This window comes from Paramisgurnus dabryanus, chromosome 7, assembly GCF_030506205.2.
Source record: "Paramisgurnus dabryanus chromosome 7, PD_genome_1.1, whole genome shotgun sequence".
Classification (NCBI taxonomy): domain Eukaryota; kingdom Metazoa; phylum Chordata; class Actinopteri; order Cypriniformes; family Cobitidae; genus Paramisgurnus; species Paramisgurnus dabryanus.
This window is the reverse complement of record NC_133343.1, coordinates 9,070,971-9,094,682: the sequence shown is the minus strand read 5'-3', so window position 1 is coordinate 9,094,682 and position 23,712 is coordinate 9,070,971. Positions and strand designations below refer to the sequence as shown.

The following is a 23,712-nucleotide window of genomic DNA, read 5'->3' as shown; positions in this document are numbered from 1 at the left end:
AAAAAGAATACTGTGGCTAATGATTGGTTTGGTATCTTGTACAAGTTCACTTTTTTGGAAACACTGGTTCTATTATTATGCTGACACCTAAATAACAGATTAATTGAATTCACATACTTTAAATATTAAATATAGTTTTAATGTAATTGTTCTTAGTTTGGGATTGATATTTGCTAAATTAGTGCTAATTAAAAACATTCAAAATTAATCTTTTGTGTGGTTCTCACGCCATCTACAGGACAAAAGTACTCCACAATTCTCTAATTCTAAAGTACTGTTTTTCAACCAAAGGGGCATCTTCAACAAACTACAAAAGTGGGTTCAAGCAAGATATTTCGTAATTAAAAATAAATAAATAAATAACGAACACACACATTTCTAGTTTTGTCAAAAAGTTGAAATCCACTGTTCTAAAGGTTACTTATCAAACTTTGCACGTTAAAAATAATGCAGGGAGTTTATTGTTTATATATATACTAATTATGTTATATTATTATAGTAATTTTTGTGCCTTACTGTTTATTTTACATAAAACCACCCTACATTATGTAAAGAAAATTATTTGAAAATATAATCTTTAATATTGACTGAATTCATGTCAAAGATTGAAATAATAATGAAATGAATGCTCGTTATTTCATGACTTTAGCTTGCACATTTTTCCCTTTTTTATTAAGCCCTTATTATTAAAATACAAACAGAAAATACAATAAATTCACATGTAGCATTAAAAACAGGATAAAACGTTGCTTACACTTGAGTAATAGCAGGCAACTGCAAGATCTCTTAAACCTAAATGAAATTAAAGGGATAGTGTACCCAAAAAAGAAAATTCTGTCATCATTTACTGACGTTCATTTTGTTACAAACCTGTATACATTTCTTTCTTTTTTTGATGAACATGATGAAAGATATTTTGAGGAATGTTTGTAACCCAACCGATCATGACCCTCATTCACTTGCATAGTAGGAAAAATACTATAAAAGTGGGCTCATGAACGGTTTGCTATTTCTCAAGTGAAAGGGGAGTTTTATCTTGTTTTTAATACTACATACGAATACTTGTATTTTCTGTTTGTATTTTAATAAAGACACTAAGAAATAATTATATATAATCACTATACCATTGCAAAAACAACAAATATAATGGTGGTATTGGTGGCCTAATACTTTAGCACATACTCCTGTATATAATTATGCTCTCGTCACGTATATAAAAATATTTCAATCCAACTATTAAAACACTTAATTTAAGATAGTTATGTTTAACGAAGCACATTTGGCCATATTAATAATAAGTGTGGATGTTTTGGCGCATGCGCACGGGCTCTCTCTGAGCTCACGGGAATGACGTGCGCGAACGTTAAAGCCGAAAGTATACTAGGGACGTCCGCGTATGCGCGCCGTCCGCATGACGTCATTTTCGTCATCAAGAGGGTCCGCGGCCGGCCGCGCGGACCGTCCGCGTGCAGCCCAAAATTTGAGACCGCGCGGACAGTCCGCGTACAGTCCGCGTACAACAGCGCATGCGCGTGAAAATATTTAGACAGTGCACTCCACTATAAACATTTATACAAAGGAAACAGACAGCATTTGCACACACACTATGGTTTTTCTTCTTTAACTTTTACTTCTTCCAAGAACAGAAAGCTCTGGAGCATGTTTGTTTGATTCCTGTTCTTTGTTGTCTTGTTGTTTGTTCTAAACTGTGTTTGCAATGGTGGATCAGTTACTTTTCTTCTCCTAACCAATGTTTTAATGTACTGTAAATGTCCCCAAATCAGTGCTGCCCTGACAGCCTGTTAGACTAATAATTTGAATTAGAAATCATTTGTATTGCGTATAGTGTCGAACGCGGCCATCCGCGTGTAGCCGCGGGAAGTATACTCGAAAAGCTACGCGGACGCGTGCGCGCGCGAGCCGGACGCGGACGCGGAAAAAAAGTATACCGCGGGCAACGTCAGCGGGTAAGGAAATGCGATGCCCTTAACATTTCATTAAAATGTAGACACTACTATGATCAGTGCTGTCTGAAAAATATTAGCACAAGTATATTTTCCGTTCCTAAGGACGTCATGTCGGTGTTCGTGCAAGTTTAATAGGAAAACGCAGCGCGAGCTCGTTGTCTCCTTATCTTCTTGTCTTGTTTGGGATCCGGTTGCTGCCCTCCTCGGACATGTATTCGTTTATCTTCATAAGGAGTCATATGTTTAGTATGGATACACTATACAATGCAGTTGTTACAATAAGGTATCACCAAAGCTCGTAAGCAGATGTGAGAAAACCAAACCGACGGGTTGCAACATTGTAACGAGAGCTCATGATGAGTTTCATCCGAGCGTCAGCTCTAAATGAACAATGAATTGTACAGAACTGCGCTTTTGTTTCAACAAACGAAGTATGATTTTCACATTTCATTGTATATAGTACATCAACACTTCAAATAGTTTCGACACAAGACACGAGTGTTAAAACGCAGATGTGCTGTTAAAGGGCTATATCGCATTGTTTTCTCAAGAGTCGACTTTATGAACGCTTGTTTGCTTTTTAGACTGATATGTGTTATTGCATGAAACGTTTGTTTGCTTTTTTTAGCCTGATATGTGTCATTGGTGACTAGAAATGATTTTTGTAGCCACTGTTGCAGCTAACAGCTGTTGCCTCAGAATAAGACATGGAGACAATAGAGAATTCAATGCTCAGTTTCATCGGTTATCGATTCGCATTGCCCGTTTAACTTAATTTTTAATTAAATACGTTAGGGTTGTTCATATTTTTATTACATTTTACAGTTACTTCAGTTTTTGCTGAATGCATCCGCTGAATTGTGCAAAGTAAGTATGGAAGTTTCTATCTTTTTCATGTGTGTGGTTCTTGCTACCGATTTCACGATGTGTGTTTATTTTTTGCTTTACAGAAGCAAAGCTCACCAAAAACATGGACAGCTATGGGTTTGTATATTCATTTTTTCCAATAAACGTAAAAGACATGGTGCACTTGACTTGATAATGTTCATGAATTGTCTATATTATTTCCATATGCATTATACGTGCATATAAAAATCACCACACGCGTTGTCTTTTTTCAGGTTCTCCAGTGATATGTTCAGTGGCAGAGCTGTGCTGGGGGAGGACAGCTCGGTCATGGCTCGAATGCAGAAGAAGTTCTGGAAAACCAAGCAGGTGCTGATCAAGGCCACAGGAAAGAAAGAAGATGAACACGTGGTGGCATCTGACGCAGACCTTGATGCCAAATTGGAGGTATGAGCACCTTTCTGATCCTTATGAAGATGCACTCTGTCGTGATTGGTCAGCAATAAGAGAAACGGTAACCTAATTGGTCCAGGATGTACTTTCAGTGGCTGTGTATGACTCACGCTGTATTTTGATGCTTGAAAGCAATAAAAATGTCTTTTTTTAGAAGCGTGTGAGCCAGAAAAGGAGAAATGAATGAGATGGATGTATTTTAATGGAATATAAGCACATGATGAAAGAGGAGAGAGATGATGTCTGAGGTCTAGATTAACAATGCTTGATCTTACTCCATTTTTATAGTCAGTCTGTGAGCATGTATGAGGCATCTCTCTCTCTCTCTCTCTCTCTCTCTCTCTCTCTCTCTCTCTCTCTCTCTCTCTCTCTCTTTCTCTCTCTTAACCACTCATAGTTTAAAAAAGAGGTTTGTTTGTGTGCCTGTCTGACTAGTCTTGCCTTAGGGTGGTACACCTAAGCATATCCTGTTTTATAAGCAATTAGACTGTTTCCTGCCTGTATGCCTGTGTATGAGAGTGGCGAACAGTCACTGGAGGCCTCCAGGGTGCTTGCTTAAAGAACAGGTGTCTCCGTTTGAATTGCCTTGAATAGTCTGTTTACCAAATGTTTCCTTAGTTTCTTTAAAGGTTAATGCACAATAATGATTTCTTATGGTGAGAGAAAGTCACATTTGACATTTGTAACTTCAACCTGAGCACTTAATGAGATTTAAGTGTGCAGAGCTACCTAAATGAAGGGTGTTACTCTTTAATGCATGTCAGGTAGTTAAAAAGTAACCTGCCTTTCTTGCACAGGTCACGCCTTCTATTCAATAGGTGTAACTTTAAAAACACATTGCTCTAAAAGTTTCTGGCGGACAATAAACTGAGAAAACATTGATTGTGAAAATGAGATTGTTTTACTTTGTTCAATATAAACATGAGAATTCCTGTAGTTTAGTTGGTGAAGTGTGACCGAGGCAATAAGGGCTGCTCGATTATATGCTAAATCATCTAGATTATGTTGGTAAAAATCATAATCACGATTATTTAAAGTGATTACTCAACGGCTTTGAAAACATGCATTTATTTAACATTTTCATTAAGTAAGTATTGCAATAGGCTATCCGTGTCAAAGCAGTGGTGCCTTCGAAGTGCCTTACAAACACATTGGTTAATAGCACAATAATTGTTTTTAATCATTTGAAACAAAAACGATGAATTGCACAGCCCTAGTGGCCATACCGAGTCATGGGTTCGATTCTTAGGGAATGCACATAGGCCATTGCTCAATTGGAAGGCTGCAGCCTCTGGAGGTCGCATTTTTAGGCTTCATTTGCCAAAAAGACTATCTTATTTCAGAATATTAACATATATAAAATTGACACTTATTCTCATATATTAATATTATATAATCTCATATATGCTGTACAACTATGTCGCTTTGGATAACATTGTCTTTTAAGAATTTTAAAGGGCTAGTAGTTGCATGTACAATAAATTGCAAAAGAGTAGTTTTCCTTTCTAGAAAGCATGCCATTAGACAAAAAAAATGTATTCCCCTGTGAGTGCAGCCTGTTTCCCAAAAAGATATAGAATATATATATATATATATATATATATATATATATATATATATATATATATATATATATATATATATATATATATATATATATATATATATATATATATATATATATATATATATATATATATATATATATATGGCTACAAGTTAGTGCTAAAATGTACTCCACAGTGTTTTTATACTCCCTATTAAAAGAATTATGTTTCTATGTTTAACTCTGTTTGAGAGAACACTCAGTGTGCACACTACAATGAGTCAATTGTATCAGAGTTTCCTCTCCTGCTTTTATGGCCTTAACGTCCTTTGTTGCCAAGACAGCAAGATGTGCAAGCTTACTTTATGTGTTCTGATGTGTTGTCTGAGGCCATGTTTACATTAGAGCATTTGCGTTTTAAAACGGCATTTTAAAATGAAAACGATCCTCGTTTATACTGGCTTTTTAAAAAGAATCTTCATCCACACTATACACCACCATAAACGCATGAAACATGACCAATCATGTAACTGGGCATGCGCATAAAAGTTTAAAATAACTTATTACTCTAATAATAGCTTACCTTTGCGCATTTACGCAGCCTAGGGGTGTGCGATATTGACAAAAAGTCATACCTGGGTCCTTTGCTGGCAACTATAACAGACACTATTTTTGAACCTATAAAAATGTGTTTGGGAAAGTCTTATACTGTTCTATCTCCCCCCTACAACATATTAATATGATTAATAGGTTAATTTTGATTTTATAACTAAACAGAAAGGTCTTTATGATTTAAAAAGAAAGCATTCAAGTGAACAGTACTAAACAGTAGCGAACTTGAAGCAAAAATAAATTTCCTCAAATGCAAACTTCAATCAAACATAGTAAGAGGTGAAGTATTGCTTTAGCCTACCAGAAATGCTTATTGCATTAATTTTTAAAAGTGTGCGAGGTCCGTGCACGTCCTCCGCTAGCAACACACAAATAGCTAAAAGCGCAAGCGCCTAAACGAGCATTATATTAATGACGTTGAGTTTATTGTTTTTATTAATTTATATTCACAAAACTTATCAACAAAACATTGATTAAAATTAAGAGACAAATTATCTGAAACGAAATTCATTTTAAAGTAGCAAACAAAACTTAAATTAAACTCAAAAATAAGGTCTGACTCATTACAATTCTCCCTTCATATTGGCCTTTACAACGCCTATATGGCGTTTAAAATTACAGTCTATCTTTCGTAAGCTGACTAAATTTAAACAAAACATAAACACATTAAACCCAACAATACTCAAACATTAATATAAAACAGACATTATCTATAAGGATACATGTTAAAACAATCCGATATAGCGTTTATAATAGCTGGTTGGTAGATGTTTACTATTTTTGGCAAAACCTCCGTTGCAAACCAACATTTACATGAATAAAATAATTTTTACTTTGAAAATGATGCGCTGTCACGTTAACGTCAGCTGTTCGTTTACATAAGACTCCGTCTACGTTCATTTACACTCAGAGCAACGTCTGAGTTCTCAAACTAAAACAGGGTCTTCAGCGTTTGCGAACGAATCCGTTTATGAGGGTCGAAAACGGTGATGTAATGTAGATGAAAGGCGTAAACGTAGCAAAAGTAACGCGTTTTATAGGATAAACGCATTAATGTAAACATAGCCTGAGTTTGGGGATACGAGATTAGTGTGTGTATGATTGACGGACTGAGGGTATAAATGCTGAAGATCACAAAAGACTCAGAGATTAGATCTTGTGCATGATGTGTTAAAAGAATGGCTTGGAGCAACTCTAAAATATCAGCCAGGCCTGCTACACTGAAAAAAAAAGACTCATTGAATTTAATCAATTTTTTAAGGTAAGTGGTTGCAATCAATTTATTTAAGCTACATTTAAACAAAAGTTTTATATTTTATTTTACTTTACTAATCTTTTTTGTTTAAATGTAGCTTAAATAAATTGATTGCAACCACTTACCTTAAAAAATTGGTTAAATTCAATTAATCATTTTTTTCAGTGTACTTTATTTGGCCCGATTTGCACGTTTTTGTAAGAGGTCGTTTGTTGGGGTTAACTAGAAGAGAAACAATTTTTTGATTATGAAAGAATGATACTGCAACAAAAAATGTTCACATGCCATTTAGTGGTGGAGTTATTTGAAGCAGATTTTCCTCATAGGCTTAATTCTGATTGGTTAATTCTGGTATTCAGATATCTTTCAGTTTCAGTGTATTGCCAATCATGGGAAATGTTGTATTACAGGCAGAATAGTTCAATAGTTAAAAATAGGTTTAGATTTCGTGTTTAGAATTTCCACCTGTCCATAAGTGCTAAGCCATGATTATTTGCACACGTCTGCTTGTGTAGGTCTTTTTCTTTCTACAAAATGTCTCAAACAAAAGTGCTTATTGTATCAACCTGTAACCTTTTTAAACGTAGATTACGAAATTAAACTTATTACGGTATCTCTGTTCTCTGCAGTTTTTCCGTTCTGTCCAGCGCACTTGCACAGAACTCCTGAAAATGATTGAGAAATACCAGCAAAGGATCACACGTAAGTGAGGAACATGATCTTTCTGCCCTCTTTGTGTGCCCGGGCACAAAGACCCTTGTTAAGCCTGTTTTGAATGAGGTGGCTTACAATTACAGTTTCCATGGGTACTGATGTGTTTGGTAAAAAGTCACATATACTGTAGGGTAGTTGTATCTATGAATGTATTTCACCAATCATAGCATTTAATGCAGCTTTTTAGGCTATTCAAGTTTCCAGTGTTTCACACTGTTTTTGCTCCTTGTCGTCCCTTCTTTTTAGATCTTTCTCTGGAGGAAAATGAGCTCGGGCTGTTCCTGCGCTTCCAGGCAGAACATGATAAAACAAAAGCAGGCAGTATGATGGACGCCACCAGTAAGGCCCTATGTTGCAGTGCCAAGCAAAGGTAAGCACACACATTTCATTCAGTTAATTCATTATAGTTTTTGTCTTGATGTTTGTCCGTGATGTTTATTCTTCTCATCTATTACATCTCATTCATTTATTATATAATTATCAGGTTAAAGGGATAGTTCACCCAAAAATGAACTTATGTTTTTACAAACCTGTATAAATTTCTTTGTTTTACTAAACATAAGGAAGATAGAAAACATTTTGAGCAATGTTTTTAACCAAACCATTTTTGTGCACCACTGATAGTTTTCTATAGTAATAATTAGTTTCTTATGAAAGTGGTGTAGTTTCAATTCAAATTTTAAGCCTATTTATTATTTAATTTTTTAATTAAAACCAAGATAAGGTATTCAGTACCCAAATGAAATGTATTTCCCTTTACAGTCCCAGAAAAAATATTTCTAATATTAAAGATAAAAAAGCACAATCTTGCATGCAACATCATCTAGATCCTATCCTGACATGCCACATTAATTCTCTGGCAGGGAGCTACACTGCGACCAAAATGGTCGCATATGCGACCTTTTGAACTGCCGTTGCGACCCTAATTTTTAATGGGTCGCAAATGTGCTACCTAATGTTTTAGACAATATGCTATGATTTACTATGAGCATTTATTAAAACAGAAATGTGGATCTTAAGAATACGTTTTATAACGTGCTCTGAGCCATCAACACGTTGGCTTCATTTTGCGTGAAAGCACGTCGTGTCTCTCCCTATCAGTGTGCGTTTGCGTGCTCAGCTGTTTCTCAATGAATTGGGTGGGACGCGACGCAAGCGCAGTGTCATCCTTGTTTCTGAACTTGAGCAGAGGCTTTCTTCACTGAGGACGCGGGACTCGTATGGTTCCGGCCGGGTTTATATTTTAAATGGTCTGTCGGGTCCGGTTAGGTCCTAGTTTAATTACTTTGGGTCCCAAGTCTGATTAATGTTGTGTTTATAACCCGAGTCGATCGGAAAACGTCCATGAGCGCTACCGCGCTAAAGCTTGAGTGCAGTTTCAGCATGCCTCCGGTTTCTATGGCGAGGGTTCTTGTTACGACCACGCGCTGCATTTTCTTTCTCACATTTTTTTAATAATCTTATTATTAATTAACCATATATTTTCTTAAACCATATCCATATTAAGTTTGGACAGAGATTGTAGCAAAAAGCAATGCTAATGTCAAGCCAATTGCACTGAACGAGCAAAGCAATGTAAAGTCTGTCACCGGGACAGCAAGTTAGACTTTTAAATCTGAAATAATGAGTGGATTAAGCTTTTTAAATCGGCAAGAGAGAAATAGAAAGATAGAGCAGAAGCAGTAAAAGTGCTTATCTAATAGAAATTATTACCATTATAACATCAGTCATAACATCAGTCACATTTATAATCTATAGACCTGCACTGTTTATTAATATACTATACATAGTATTGTATTATATTGAGTTTGATAAAAGGGGTCTAATTGCTTCATATATCAGTGCAAAAACAGTAAGTGTTTTCGTGGTGCTTTGACAAACAGTGTCAGCTTTGTTAATGGCAAAGAAAGTTTAAGGTGGTTAGATTGATGAAATATAATGTGAAATTAATATTAATTTTCAATGAATCAAATTATTGTGTTGTGTCACACATTATTAGTTCTACATCACATGTATAGTAGACCATTATTTGTCAGTGGGTAATAATTGCCCTTTTCACCGGCTACCACCACCAAGTAAATTTCAGATCTGTGGGAAACACTGCAACGTTTAAGAAAACAAGGTGGCATGTGGTTTAAAAGATGGCAAGTAAAATAAAAAGCATATCTGTATGCAATACAGTTTCATTATTGTTCATTATTATCCAGAGCGCCTTAATATAACTTGAAAAAAATATGTGCGACCAAATCATATTTTGCGCCAGTAACTGAAAAAGTTGGTAGCGCAAGTGCCACCAGTGGAAAAGGTTAGTGTAGTTCCCTGCTCTGGTAATTAGTAATAAAGCCAATAACAACGGTTTTTGTCCCGTTCTGCCTTTCGTGTCCAGACTGGCCCTATGTACTCCTCTCCATCGAATGGAACAGGAAGTGGAAACATTTCGGAGGAGAGCTATCGCTGACACACTGCTGACAGTGAGCCGGATGGAGAAAGCTCGGACCGAGTACCGTGGAGCTTTACTCTGGATGAAGGATGTCTCACAAGAACTGGACCCAGATACTTACAAACAACTGGAGAAATTTCGCAAGGCAAGAGCATGCAAATCAAATAAAGGAGGAAGTGTATATACTGTATACAGGTCAAGTTTGAAGTGATTTGTATTGCCACAAACTCAGAGATCATCTCATCAAATTGATCATATTGAGACAGGCTTTGTCAGGTGTAAACCTCAATCACCTGAACTTGTAACTTAGATGACCAGAGACAGATTTAGATGTTAACAGGGACTCTGCATGTTTGTGAACAGGTTCAGGCTCAGGTGAGAGGAACAAAAGTACAGTTTGATAAGCTGAAGAATGATGTGTGTCAGAAAGTGGACATGCTGGGAGCCAGTCGCTGCAACATGCTTTCACATTCCTTATGCACATATCAGGTATAACATTTATCAGATACAACAGCATGTAATAAATTTCCCCCAAGTTCTGTATTTTTCTTCTTACATTTTCTGTTGTTTTTCTTTAGACAATCCTTCTACAGTATTGGGAAAAGACTGCACATGTGATGTCTGACATCCATGAGGCGTTCAAAGGATATGTGCCCTACCAGTTTACCACCCTCAAAGTGCGTATTAGTATATTCAGATATGTGACCCCACCTATGAAAACTCGGCTAATGTCTTTTTTTTGTAAAGAACATTTAGTAAAAAAAATCACCTTGCTATCTTTAATACTCACTGAGTGAGTATTTCATGAATTTAATTTTCAGAAAATAATGTTTTTGTAAATTTCCAATTTGAAAACAAACTTATATTTAATGCTGCATCACAATTGAACCATAATTTGCCTGTCTATGTGTCATATAACAAGCTGAGATTATCCTGTTTTCAGTAATAAATGACACATGTATAGGCACATTCTAAAAGTCTTGTAAAACAGGTTTATTAATATGATTTGCATTTCTAAAATAGCAAAAAAACATTTAAATGGATCCCAGATTGAGCGCTGAACAAGCGTTTTAAATGCTGCGTGTCATATTCATACTCGAAATTCATCACGCAACAGCATTTTTTTGACACATAGCAGGATTAAAATGTATTTGAAATAGGCTGGTGCCAGAAGTTGAGCTACAAATCAGATAAGCGGTTCCTGGAATTTCTGAGATGACAAAAAAATATCTGCACCAAAATAAGAACCAGGCTAAAGTCGCAATATTTATGCCATGCACTGACCAGATTGTCTGATTTAATATTATGGTCTGTTTTCTCTTTCTAATGATAGAAAGAGTTCCTGAAACGAATGATATAAGAATCATCATGTGTTTCTGTGCATAAAGTGAACACAGAGTCGATCAAAGTCAATATTTTAGCAAGCCAAGTTCAGTTATTTCGCAGAATAAAGCGTAGTGCCAATAAAACATAAATGTTTTTCATGTTTAAATAAAATTTTAAGTATTGTATACGTTTTTAATCTGTCATTTACAGCAATAATCACAAATTACATATTTTTGTAATTTTTATGTTTATGACAACTTTGATGCTATAAATCTCAAAATTAGATTACATGACTGTAGCCAGGCTTTCTCGGGTGGGGTATCCCAAAAAATCTAAACTGCTGAAATGATGCAATTCTGTATGTAACTTATGATCAATCACAGGAGCTGAGGGACCCACTGGACCTGATTGCTTCAGAACAGCCAGCAGAGGACAGCAAAGATAAGGACAAAAAGACACATCCAGACAAGTGAGGACACACACGGTTACCCATCCTATTGATTTATTTTGTATCTAGTCACACAGAAGAGGGGCATAAAATCTGGTCTACTCAAAGGACCACCAATCAAAACAAGATATTTTTTGATTGACAGCTAGAGCAATTTGAAGCCTGCTTCAAAAGATAGGCAAATTAATTAATTGTGCCTTCTTATAGAAATGGTTTACCAAAATATAAGAATTCTCATTTTTGTGATTCATATTTTTTGAACATATTTAGTGATTGATAGTTCACATATAGCGACCCAGCGATAAAATCGAATCTTATTGGTTTGTCCATGTCTCACGACCAAAAACATGCATGTTACAGCTAGACTTTTTTAAGATGTAAAATAAATCTTTGGTGTTCTTAAAGTACATATAGATAATTTATTATAGCATGTTAAAATTGCCACTTCCTAGGTGTGAGCAAAAATGTGCCGTTTTTGGGTGTGTTCTTTTAAATGCAAATTTGATGCATTCTGCACTAAATAGCAGTGCCGTGGTTGGATAGTGTAGGTTAAGGGGCGGTATTATCCCCTTCTGACATCACAAGGGGAGCCAAATTTCAATTACCAATTTTTGACATGCTTGCAGAGAATAGTTTACCAAAACTAAATTACTGGGTTGTTAATTTTCACATTTTCTAGGTTGATAGAAGCACTGGGGACCCAATTATAGCTCTTAAACATGGAAAAGTCAGATGTTCATGATATGTCCCCTCAGTGATTCTTGGGAATTTGGATAAAACGGGTTTAAATTTTGGAAAAAAAAGTTAGTTAAATGACAAAATCTGAAGGTATACATGGGTTTCAGTCATGTGACTTTTTACGTCATGCCGCCATCTTGAGGACCTACCGAGTACCAGTAGGCTACTGACAAGCATTGGCTGGCTTGCTACGATTTACGGATTTCTTATCTTTTACTGTCTATGATTCTTATGGATACGGGAAATGGCTACGAAAGACAACATGTCGCACCTCGGCTGTCATGAAAAGAAACGTGACTTTAAAAAAATATATCTTGGTTTGGGTGTGATGCCTACTCAATCCCTGATACGTTCTTCCAGCCACTGTTCGCTGCTACCGAACTACCGCTATTTTACAACATAAGAAGGCGCGACACAACATGTAACTTTGCTTGAAGTATCACCTGGATCTCTACTCATGAACGCGAACATTGAGAACATTGTTTGTGTACACAGAGTTGAATAAAAAGAAAGTTTTGTACAACTGATTTTGGCTGTTATGGTGTCTGCTCGTCATCCCTGCCAGACGGAAATAATCGATTTCTGAATGCGAATGAATGAATCTCATATGAGGCTCCTTTTTCAACTAGAAGGTCAATATTGTTTTTCACTTGCGACAAAACAACGAATTATCTGTGCATTTATATGGAACTATGCTTTAGGAGATATCAATCTTTACTCTCCTCCCTCCTGACGTTGCATTCGCAGATCGATACATCTTGACTGGGAAGATGGCGGCGAGCGGAAGCCAAATCAACCAAAGTCAGTTGTTCAAAACCTTCTTTTTAGTTAACTCTCTGTTCACAAACAATGTTCTCAATGCTCGAGTTCACGTGTAGAGACACAGGCGATACTTCGAGCAAAATATCATGTTGTGTCGAGCCTTCTTAGTGTTGTAAAAATAGCGATTTTGATGCTCACAACATATTGAAGGCATAGCTTCTAGTTCTTTTGCGACCACTTCAGGTCCTCAAAATGGCGGAAGACAAGTGAGTGACGCCAGCTGAAACCCATGTATATCATTAAAGACCAAGGTCTTGGCTGTTCAGCAATGTACTGATGCAACCTCCCCTGTTCGTATTTTTTTTCATAAAATAGCCATTTTTCCAGGTGTTACTTATACAACATTTACTTTAAGCCTAAATAGAAAAAGTAATGATTTTTTTATTTAATAAACATATTTTTGTATTAATAGAGACTATTAATTTAATAACTCAACAGCACTGAAGAAACATATTTTAAGCATATTCATTTAAAACAAATAAAACTCCGTCTGACGGTGGTGACAATAATCTGACGGTGGTGACATTGGCCTCATTATTCCAAAATGTATACCACTCAAGTCAATGGCTTCTTGCTTAAACTTTATGTAAATATTTGGTCCAAAAAATAACAACCCTGAGCACTGTGATGAACAAATATCAAATCATAACTTCCTAAAATACATAAAACCTGACAGAAAAGACAGAAAATCTGATGGTGGTGACATCTGACGGTGGTGACAAAAACCTAATATAGATAAAAAAATAGATGAGTTGTTCACATTATCCATCTTGTTTCCCCTCTGTTGCTAGCTACTTCAGACCTCTTCAGCAATGATACATTTATTTCATAATCTAATCTAATATTTTTTTTACAAAGATGACGGTGTTGACATGTTATGGTTGTCACAGTAGCAGTGTCCAAAAATATGAAAATAGCAAACATACAGGAGCTTGAGTGATCTTGAAGCATGCAGTAGAGCTGAAGGTTTGAAAATGGGGTCCTCAGGAATGCGGTTGACCCTGTACTTGTCTGATTTTATTGCTTTTTATAAATATCTGACGGTGGTGACGAATATGTGGAACACATTTTGAGCAATCACAAAATAATAGTAAATATTGTTCAAAACTCATTGTTTGTAGTTTTTAATACATATTACAATGTACTCTTTCATGTGGTAAATATATTATTCAATTCAATTATTACTTTTGGCTTTTTTAATTAAGTTGAAATGATTATCTCTTAACTGAGGACAGCTGATTTTGTAGGCAATGGGCCAGCATATAATCATTAAATTAATAAAAAATAAAAATAAACCTGTAAGAGAACCTTAAATATGTGCAAAGGACCCCCTGATTATAACATTGATACTTTTTCTTCATGAAAAATACACACATGCAAGGATTATTTGATTACTGGTTCATTCACACTGCCAATGATTTTCCGAAATCTGTGTTGCATTCACTCACATGCCATAAAGATTCAGTAAAGACACCTGACGGGATTAAAGTCCTGCACTTGGTAGGTTTTTTGCATATAATCTGTGATTTGTCTTTCGCGAAACCATACGCATGCATCTTTGTTTATGATAAGATCATAAGGAGCGTGTGACGTTCTGTTCTATTATGCCGGTGAATGATCTCAGCTTCAGTGTGGAGGCAGCTCTTGGATCTTTGTTTCATTCATCGTCGTGAATGTTAATCTTCATTTAATTCCCCCAGTGTCAAAGATGCTAAATGATAACTTCTTGTTGCGATGACACAGGCTTCCTCACGCGTCTCATCCTTACGGCAGTGGTTTTCAACTCCGTTCCTGGAAGCCCCACTGCTCTGCACATATAGTATATCTCTCTTATCTGACAGACTTAGTTCAGTTCATGGTGATCTCTACTAATGAGCTGATGATTTGAATCAGGTGTGTTAAATAAGGGAGACATATAAAATGTGCAGAGCAGTTTGCCTCCAGGAATAACATTGACAACCACTGCCTTACGGCATTGTTTATGCCATTTGTGCACACAAAAATGCTTTTCGTAAATGTTACTAGCAGTGGCGGCCGGTGACTTCTCTTCCGAGGGGCGCAAATTCAAAATATGTTTTCGGAGTGTCGTGTGTTGCTCGTCATGTCAAAATATATGTTTGTTGCGTCATGTGAACCACGAGCATCATGCATCATTTCAAAACCACTTTTTAAAGGTCTTTGTCTTGGAATCGACCGCATTTTTACTCGGTCTCGTCTCGGTCTCAGAAAAAGAGGACTCTGAATTTTATTTCAAGACCGGTCAAGACCACAACTGAAGGCATAACTGCAAAAAATGATTTTCAAGAAAAAAATTCTTAGTATTTTTGTTTTCAGTAAAAATATCTATAAATTCTTAAATTAAGATGCCTTTTCTTGATGAACAAAACAACCCAAGAAAATAAGTCTAGTTTTTAGAGCAAAAATATCAAATTTAAGTGATTTTGTGCATAAAACAAGCAAAATAATTCTTGCATTTTTCTTAAATTTAGTGTTTAAGAAAAAAGTTCAAGATTTTTTTGCTTACCCCATTGGCACATTTTTTGTTTGTTTTATTCACAAAATCACTTAAATTTGATATTTTTGCTCTAAAAACTAGATTTTCTTGGGTGTTTTGCTTATCAAGATCTTAATTTAAGATTTTTTTTATATTTTTACTGAAAAGAAGACAAAAATACTAAGAACATTTTTCTTGAAATAATTTTTTGCCGTGCACATCACAAATTAATTTTTTATCATTAATTTTATGCAGTTTATTCTTATATTATATTTATGGCATTGTTTAAGTTTCTCACAATTACAGTTTTTAAAATTTTATTACTAAAAACACCTGCATTTTGTTAAGTGGATGGCAAGCCATGGAAAGACAGTTCAGAATAAATGGTTAAGTTAATTTCATCTCTTTAGTGTTCACTTTTAGACAAAGATAAATTCCCACATATTTGCTATGCCTTTTGATTATTTTAACAACTTCTCTGATGGCACACACACACACCCACACATACACAGACAAGAAGTGCCTGATTATATGCATATTCCACATTTTATCATACATTTTTTAATGACTTTTGTGACTTGCAATGGTCTTGGTCTTGATTTAGTCTCGGCCTGTCTTGGTCTTGACTTGGTCTCGACCCTTTAAAGTCTTGGTCTTGTCCCGGTCTCGGCCTGTCTTGGTCTTGGTCATGACTTGGTCTCGGTTTAGGTGGTCTTGACAACAACACTACGTGAGCGTCTCTTTTATCCTAAACCCTTTCAACGTGTGTGTAGCAGGCACGTATTTTGAAATGACACATGTTAAACATGACACTCCGAATACATATTTTGACAATGACGAGCCACACACATGGTGGGCTAAATACATGTTGTGACAAGCTTCGCATCGTGCACCCTAGAAAAAGAAGTCACCGGCCGCCACTGGTTACAAAGTCCCCTTTACAGGAGCGATCGCAGAACATAAATGGGATGTTTGTGTTCACACAGAAGGCTCTCTCCTTAAAACAGGAAATGCGGCTCGGGTTTGTTGTCATTTCCTGTTTTGGCATTGTGAAAATAGATGGTGCTTTTGTTTCTGTGCCACCTGTGTATATAAACTGTAATAAGTTAAAACACCCATTTCTTGGAAACATGAAGTAATTCACTCTTATTCGTCATATTAGGTTTAATCACGTGTGTTTGGTAATACTAATCTGATACTCCATGTCTAGTGGTCTAATGTGAATCATCATTTCCCATCTTATTCCCACAAATGATTGTATCCGTATAGCTGTTAATCTGTCTAATAATTTGGCATTTGTATTTCAGTCTTGTTTCCCTTGAAGATGAACAACAGGGTGAATCATCTAAGACCGGTATGGTTAGCTCTTAGCAACACAGTCCAACAACTGGACTATTGTTAGTTTATAATCTAAAAGCTCATGTTTCTGACAAACATGTTTTTTTCCTCATCGTTGACAGTTTCTACTCATGCTGTGGATGGACAGAGCCGAGGGTCGGACAGTTCACTGTGTGCCAGTCTGGACTCTGGTAAGTTGGGTGTATATATGTGACCCTGTCTAAGAATTCAAGCTACAGTCTGATTCAATTTATGAGATAAGGAGCATCAAAGTTTGATTTCAATTAGTCAATATTAAAGATATCAAGGTTATATTTTCACAAAATGTTATTTACTTTATGTTAATCACAAAAAAATACTTAACTGGGTTTTCAGACTGGGTCACGTCTGCTAGTCCATGACCATCATTTTTTCTGATTAAGGTCATTTAACTATTCAGTTAACATCTAATCAACATAAACAACATTTTGTAGACAGAATAACCTTCTTCTGCTATAGGTGAGGTCACATTAACCTATTAAATCAGTTGACGCATACCTAAAGAATTAAATGGTGTTAAAACTAGTTAACTCTGCGGCTAATTGATGCAGCTTCTAGTGCCCACCCATGTGTTACTATCTTATGTTCTTAAAACACCTGTTTGCATCTGTTGTGTTCATTGTGTTCTCGCAGCTTTGAACGAACAGTTAGGTCCCATCAGTGAATTTAGCAGAGGCGATGACCTGCTTTTAATGAACCCTGACCCTGCATCGTTAATGACCCCGACCCCGACCCTGAACCCAGCCTTACCTGCTATGCAACCCCAAATACCACAGGAGGTCACAGCGCCCTCTGTTGCTCAGTGGGGTTTAAGCACCTCACATGAGGGAGAACAGGAAGGTTTACCCAGAACTCTAACACCTCAAATAGGTATAAACGCCTTTGTGGGCATTGCTCTCCCTTAAGGCTTGTTCTTGCTACCTAAAATCAATCCTAAATCTGCTTTGGGTGTGTTTTAAAACATTTTCTAGGAGAATAGAGCAGTTTTTCATTCTTGTGCTTCTGTCCACATTCACAAAAACTGTAAATTCTCATCTTTACAGTTTCTTTCTAACAGTTTGGTTTCTTCCAATTTCTTGAGTATTTGCCCTTTTTTCCACTTCTTTGAGGTCATTTATTACTAATTTTCTTGTCTTTGAGAGGATTCTGGGTAATATTTTGTTAACCCTGTCTTGCTTTTCTTTATAAATACTACACTTACTGATACATGTTTATGTCTTGGATAATGCACGATGAGATTATATAACCGTCCGTTACATAACCGACTATAAATCTATTCTCTAATATTTATTTTGCTGCCTCTTTTTATGAAAACATTTTTTGGCAATTCTATCAGTTTATCTTGTTTGTGCCACAGGTAGGGACCTGCTGTCTGATGCTTTTTACTCTGGAGAAGTGAAGGAAGAGGAAGGAGAGAGAGGTGATCTGACATTCCTGCAGGATCTGTTGAGTCCTGGGGCTGCGGGTGGCGCTAGTGAGTTCAGTAAGGCGTGGCAGGACGCTTTTGGCTGTTTTGAGGCTCCATCTGCTCCTGTTGAGCCCGCTTCAACGCAAACAGGAACGGCAAACACACCCACTGGATTTCTGCCATCTCAACTACTGGACCAGAGCCTTAGCACCACAGGTTTGCCAAATCTTTGAGACTGCCCTCTAGTGGCTGGAGGAATGAACAGCAAAACCTGGTTCCACTGATAATGCAGTGTGACAGACTCTTATTTGTCCTCTTTCTTTCCGTTATTCAGGTTGGGCAACACCACCTATGTTTCAGACCCCACCACTTCAAACACCATCTACTGGAGGACAAGCTCAGCACATTCAGAATAGCCCAAACTCTTCGGTCAATGGTGCGAGATTTTACTAAATACATTTACATTTATGCACATGTTATTATCCAAAACAAATTGCATTCAAGTATTTTCAGTATGTGTGAATTATACCAATGACTTTTGTGCTCTACCAACTGAGTCACAGGAACACAAATAGACATAGAACGTTGTAGTATTAAATGTTCTAACCAACCAGAAGATTTTCTTTTCATATCTAGGCCTAGTTATTTATATTGCGTAAAATATAGGAAGGGAGTTAAAATTCCCAGTTTAGGTGAGAAACATGACATTTTTACATGGTTTGAATTGAAAAAATACGCAGTCAGGGGAAAGTAACCCTAAAAAAATAATCTCATAAAATTAACTTATAAATCTATTGAATGTTCACTGTTTTTGTGTACTTTTTGTGTCTTTGTGATGTCAGCCCCAAAGGGAAGCTCCAGGGATATGTCTGCCTGGTTCAACCTCTTTGCAGATCTGGACCCTCTGTCCAACCCTGACGCTATTGGACGAAGTGACGAGGAGATCCTTAATGCCTGAGGTGTGTGACGTTTGTTAAACACAACATTATGCTGTCTAAATCAAATGTTAAGAATGATATTTTATTTAAAAAAATTTTTTATATTTTTATGGCTTTTGATGTAAATGAAACGTTTACCAGAACTTCAACTCTAAAGGCCAAAGTATACTCCATTTTTTATGTGTGCCGAGGGTCTGCATACAGTGCGTGTGACGCAATTTTGGTCATCAGAGGAGTGCGTGCGTGCCGTGCGAGTCAAATAAACTATACTTTGCAAAGCTGTGTGTTCGACCGTCCGCTTATGTTCATGTACATAAAACAGACTATCTCTGCTTCAGAGTACGTTTACATAATCACAATTGAAATAAAATTAGAAAATTTTTAAATGTCACAAAACTAACAACCTGGTCAAATTTATCACTGTTTACAAGGGAACAAAAAACTACTAAAAACACTGTGTGACAGCAGAGTGACGCAAATTCGTTTATTTTAATGTTGCAATATTGGACTTTTATGAAGGATCTCTTGAAAGAAATGCAATATAAAATACATAACTATATTATTAGTGGTGTATAAAACCTTATACACTCACTGGCCACTTTATTAGGTACACCTTACTAGTACCGGGTTGGACCCCCTTTTGCCTTCAGAACTGCCTTAATCCTTCATGGCACAGTTTCAACAAGGTACTGGAAACATTCCTCAGAGATTTTGATCCATATTGACATGATAACATCACGCAGTTGCTGTAGATTTGTCGGCTGCAAATCCAGGGCACAAAGCTCCCGTTCCACCACATCCCAAAGATGCTCCATTGGGTTGAGATCTGGTGACTGTGGGGGCCATTTTAGTACAGTGAACTCATTGTCATGCTCAAGAAACCAGTCTGAGATGATTTGCGCTTTATGACATGGCGCATTATCCTGCTTTAAGTAGCCATCAGAGGGTGGGTACAATGTGGTCATAAAGGGATGAACATGGTCAGAAACAATACACAATGATCAATTGGTACTAATGGGCCCAAAGTGTGCCAAGAAAATATCCCCCTCACCATTCCACCACCAGCCTGAACGGTTGATAGAAGGCAGGATGGATCCATGCTTTCATGTTGTTGATGCCAAATTCTGACTCTACCATCTGAATGTCGAAGCAGAAATCTCATCAGACCCGGCAACGTTTTTCCAATCTTCTATTGTCTAATTTTGGTGAGCCTGTGTGAATTGTAGGAGTGGCACCCGGTGTAGTCTTCTGCTGCTGTAGCCCATCCGCCTTAAGGTTCGACGTGTTGTGCGTCCATATGTGCTCTTCTGTATACCTCGGTTGTAACGAGTGGTTATTTGAGTTACTGTTGCCTTTCTATCAGCTCGAACCAGGCTGGCCATTCTTCTCTGACCTTTGGCATCAACAAGGCATTTGCGCCCACAGAACTGCCACTCACTGGATATTTTCTCTTTTTCGGCCCATTCTCTGTAAACCCTTGAGATGGTTGTGTCTGAAAATCCCAGTTGATCAGCAGTTTCTGAAATACTCAGACCAGCCCATCTGGCACCAAGAACCATGCCACATTCAAATTCACTTAAATCACCTTTCTTCCACATTCTGACGCTCGGTTTGAACTGCAGCAGATCGTCTTGACCATGTCTACATGCCTAAATGCATTGAGTTGCTGCCATGTGATGATTGGCTGATTAGAAATTTGCATTAACGCGCAGTTGGACAGGTGTACCTAATAAAGTGGCCGGTGAGTGTATAAGGAACTGTATTGTTTTTGTTACCTTTTGAATTAGTTGTTTTTATCTACATACAGTGCTGGTCATTGTGATATGCCTTTTGCATTACTAAATCACTTGAGGTACACTTGGTGGTATCCCTGTAGATGAACGAGGAATGTCATTGGTTCCCATGGAAAAAACAAACCACATAGGTGTCATTTTGAGCAGAAAAAACATTTATAGTGGAAGATGTAAAGGTGGACTTTTAGGCTTAGAATTTATCTTTATTAGTACTCAAGGGACAAGTTATATCTTAAGGGGTGAAATACACAGCCGCAGAAAAAATTAAGAGACCATTTCAGTTTAATTAAATGTACTATTTATACAGGTAGGTATATGTTCAAATACAAATTATATTTTTTGGTTTCATTCTATCAACTACCAAAAAACATTTCTGCCTAATTCCTAATAAAAAAATGTTTTATTTGCATTTATTTGCTAAAAATTAAAATAGGAAAAAAACATAAACAATGCCAGTAATATACCATTGTTTTGTAAATGGACAGCCAAATTCGACGCAAATCCATAGCTCGGGTATATTTGTAGCAATAGCCAACAAAACATTGTATGAGGGAAAATTATAATTTTTTTATGCCAAAAATCATTAGGATTTTATTTAATGATAATGTTCCATGAAGATGTGATATTTATGGTAGAAAATTTACAACGAAGTGTTATTGTTGTGAGTGAATGCAGTTGCTAAGGACCTCATAATATTTAGATTTTTGCACCCTCAGATTCCAGATTTTAAAATAGTTGTATCTGGGCCAAATATTGTGCCATCCTAACAAACCATACATCAATGGAAAGCTTATTTATTTCATTTAAAAACAAATTGACCATTATGAGTGGTTTGGTGGTCCAGGGCACAAATAGTTTGCCATTTTTGGTTAAAAACGTTGTCTTGTAAACGTGGCCTAAATCTTTTCAATTCATCAGACATTAGCAGGCCAGAAAAAATGTTTTAGTTTCTGTGGGTGGGTTTTTATTGCAAAAAGGAAATAGTGTGTGCATTAACCACACTCTCTTCCTTCTGTGTCTTCCTTTAGTAGGTGAAGGTATGAAGTTGGAGCACAGCGTCCATTAGAATGAAGGAAATGAGCGCATATCCCAAGCCTTTGTCTGGAGACTGAAAGCTACCTCTCCGGAACCAATTCATCCTGAGCCAAGGAAGGATCCAGAAATCTGAATCCGCATCCGAAACTGCAAGGTTTTTTAGTTATGGGAATGCGTTGTTCTTTAACGTGTGTGTGTGTGTTTGTGTGAGTGAATCTACTGTATACACTGAGGGGTTAAATACTTCACTACATCTCTATATCAGTTTTTGTTTTGTGCTGTTACATAGGAAAGATACTTTAGATGGGAAAGTATTTCTGTGAAGTGCACATCTCTAAGGGATGAAAGGTTGTAAGTTCTATGAGGGACCAAACAAATAAACATATACGAAATATCTCTGCGCTTTGTAAAAGGGGGTTTTAAATGTCCAGAAACAGGGTTACAGATTCCATTATGAGACATATTTTTAACTACTGATACCCAAAGTGTGTGAAGTTCGCATGCATCACAAAAATATTTATTTTTAGAGCCGCTTACACTGGATAGTTTAACTCTAAATGATAAAATAAATAAATTATTTATTAATATCAAAGTGTTACTGTAAACTACATATGCAAGTGTGCCGTGCCATTATTCGGGAAGAATAAAGTTTAATGGAGCTAATATTAAGCAATCTTCACAATACACTCGAGAGCTAAACTTCTCCTAAATGTTCCCAAATATTCTTCACGCTCACTGTGTGGAAACACTGGAATGGATATGTGTTTGTGTTGTTTTTCTGTCACATTGACTTTTTTCCCAGATAATCGTATAATGTAATATAATCTAATAATGAGTTGATCTAAAACTATGACCACTATCTGTTTTCTATTGTTTTTCTATAAAAAAAATCAAGTTGTTGCTTGCACTAAACCGTCTCCGAGCAATATCTCGGATGGTTCTAGAATGTATTTTGTCTTTTTAAGTATGTTAACTTTATCCTTAAACATTTCAGAGCATTTCCTATGGGATATCACTCCATATTCAGTAGATGCATTTTACTTTAAGCGTGGTTTAACGTTTTGAAGTGTTTCAATATATCTTTTTGTGTAACACTTTTTATTTTAAGAATGTACACCGCACCATTACAGCTGCTTTCATCTGTTTATTTTATGCAACTTTTGTTTCAATCAAATAAACAATGTACTTTTTCATTGAAGCAAATTGGAGGGGGGAACCTTCATCAGCAATGCTTTGATACTCCATCGGAGCGGAAATAAATTTGAGTAGATTTCCATAAGAGCATTGGATCGTCAATCATTTTCGCTCTTGCATATGATTTTTTTTGTATGCCAAACATTTGATACTGTAATGAGCTGCTAGCTTGAAAGAATCACATAAAAAAGTCAAACTACTAAGATGTAAAACAAAATTAATACACTTTTCCAACAATCAACATCAGCCACCTGTTTAATTTACAAACATTTTTTTTTAGATTTAAGGCAATTACATACATTTTGC

At 36.4% G+C, this 23,712-nt stretch overlaps 1 protein-coding gene across 5 annotated transcripts; it reads left to right on the top strand.

Moving 5' to 3' along the window:
- The first annotated feature begins 1,895 nt into the window (after nt 1-1,895).
- Nucleotides 1,896-23,496, top strand: ical1 (islet cell autoantigen 1-like). 5 transcript variants are annotated; one of them, XM_065240165.2, is made up of 17 exons: nt 1,896-1,967; nt 2,793-2,834; nt 2,918-2,951; nt 3,089-3,260; nt 7,309-7,381; nt 7,640-7,763; nt 9,780-9,978; nt 10,197-10,322; nt 10,412-10,510; nt 11,543-11,628; nt 16,969-17,015; nt 17,122-17,190; nt 17,672-17,908; nt 18,396-18,662; nt 18,781-18,882; nt 19,289-19,405; nt 22,209-23,496. In XM_065240165.2, the coding sequence occupies exons 3-16, from the start codon at nt 2,938-2,940 to the stop codon at nt 19,402-19,404; spliced, it is 1,731 nt and encodes a 576-aa protein (XP_065096237.1). In that variant the 5' UTR covers nt 1,896-1,967; nt 2,793-2,834; nt 2,918-2,937; the 3' UTR covers nt 19,405; nt 22,209-23,496. The 5 variants fall into 5 exon arrangements, with proteins under 5 accessions (XP_065096237.1, XP_065096234.1, XP_065096238.1 ...); XM_065240162.2 differs by having other exon boundaries at nt 22,206-23,496; XM_065240164.2 differs by lacking the exon at nt 1,896-1,967 and adding an exon at nt 1,996-2,250 and having other exon boundaries at nt 22,206-23,496.
- Nucleotides 23,497-23,712: the final 216 nt, after the last annotated feature.

Excerpts from the sequence above, each read along its gene's own strand:
- ical1 (XM_065240165.2), top strand. Across the intron at positions 17,016-17,121 it reads GGGTGAATCATCTAAGACCG|TTTCTACTCATGCTGTGGAT; the intron begins GTATGGTTAGCT and ends CATCGTTGACAG. Across the intron at positions 18,663-18,780 it reads CCAGAGCCTTAGCACCACAG|GTTGGGCAACACCACCTATG; the intron begins GTTTGCCAAATC and ends TCCGTTATTCAG.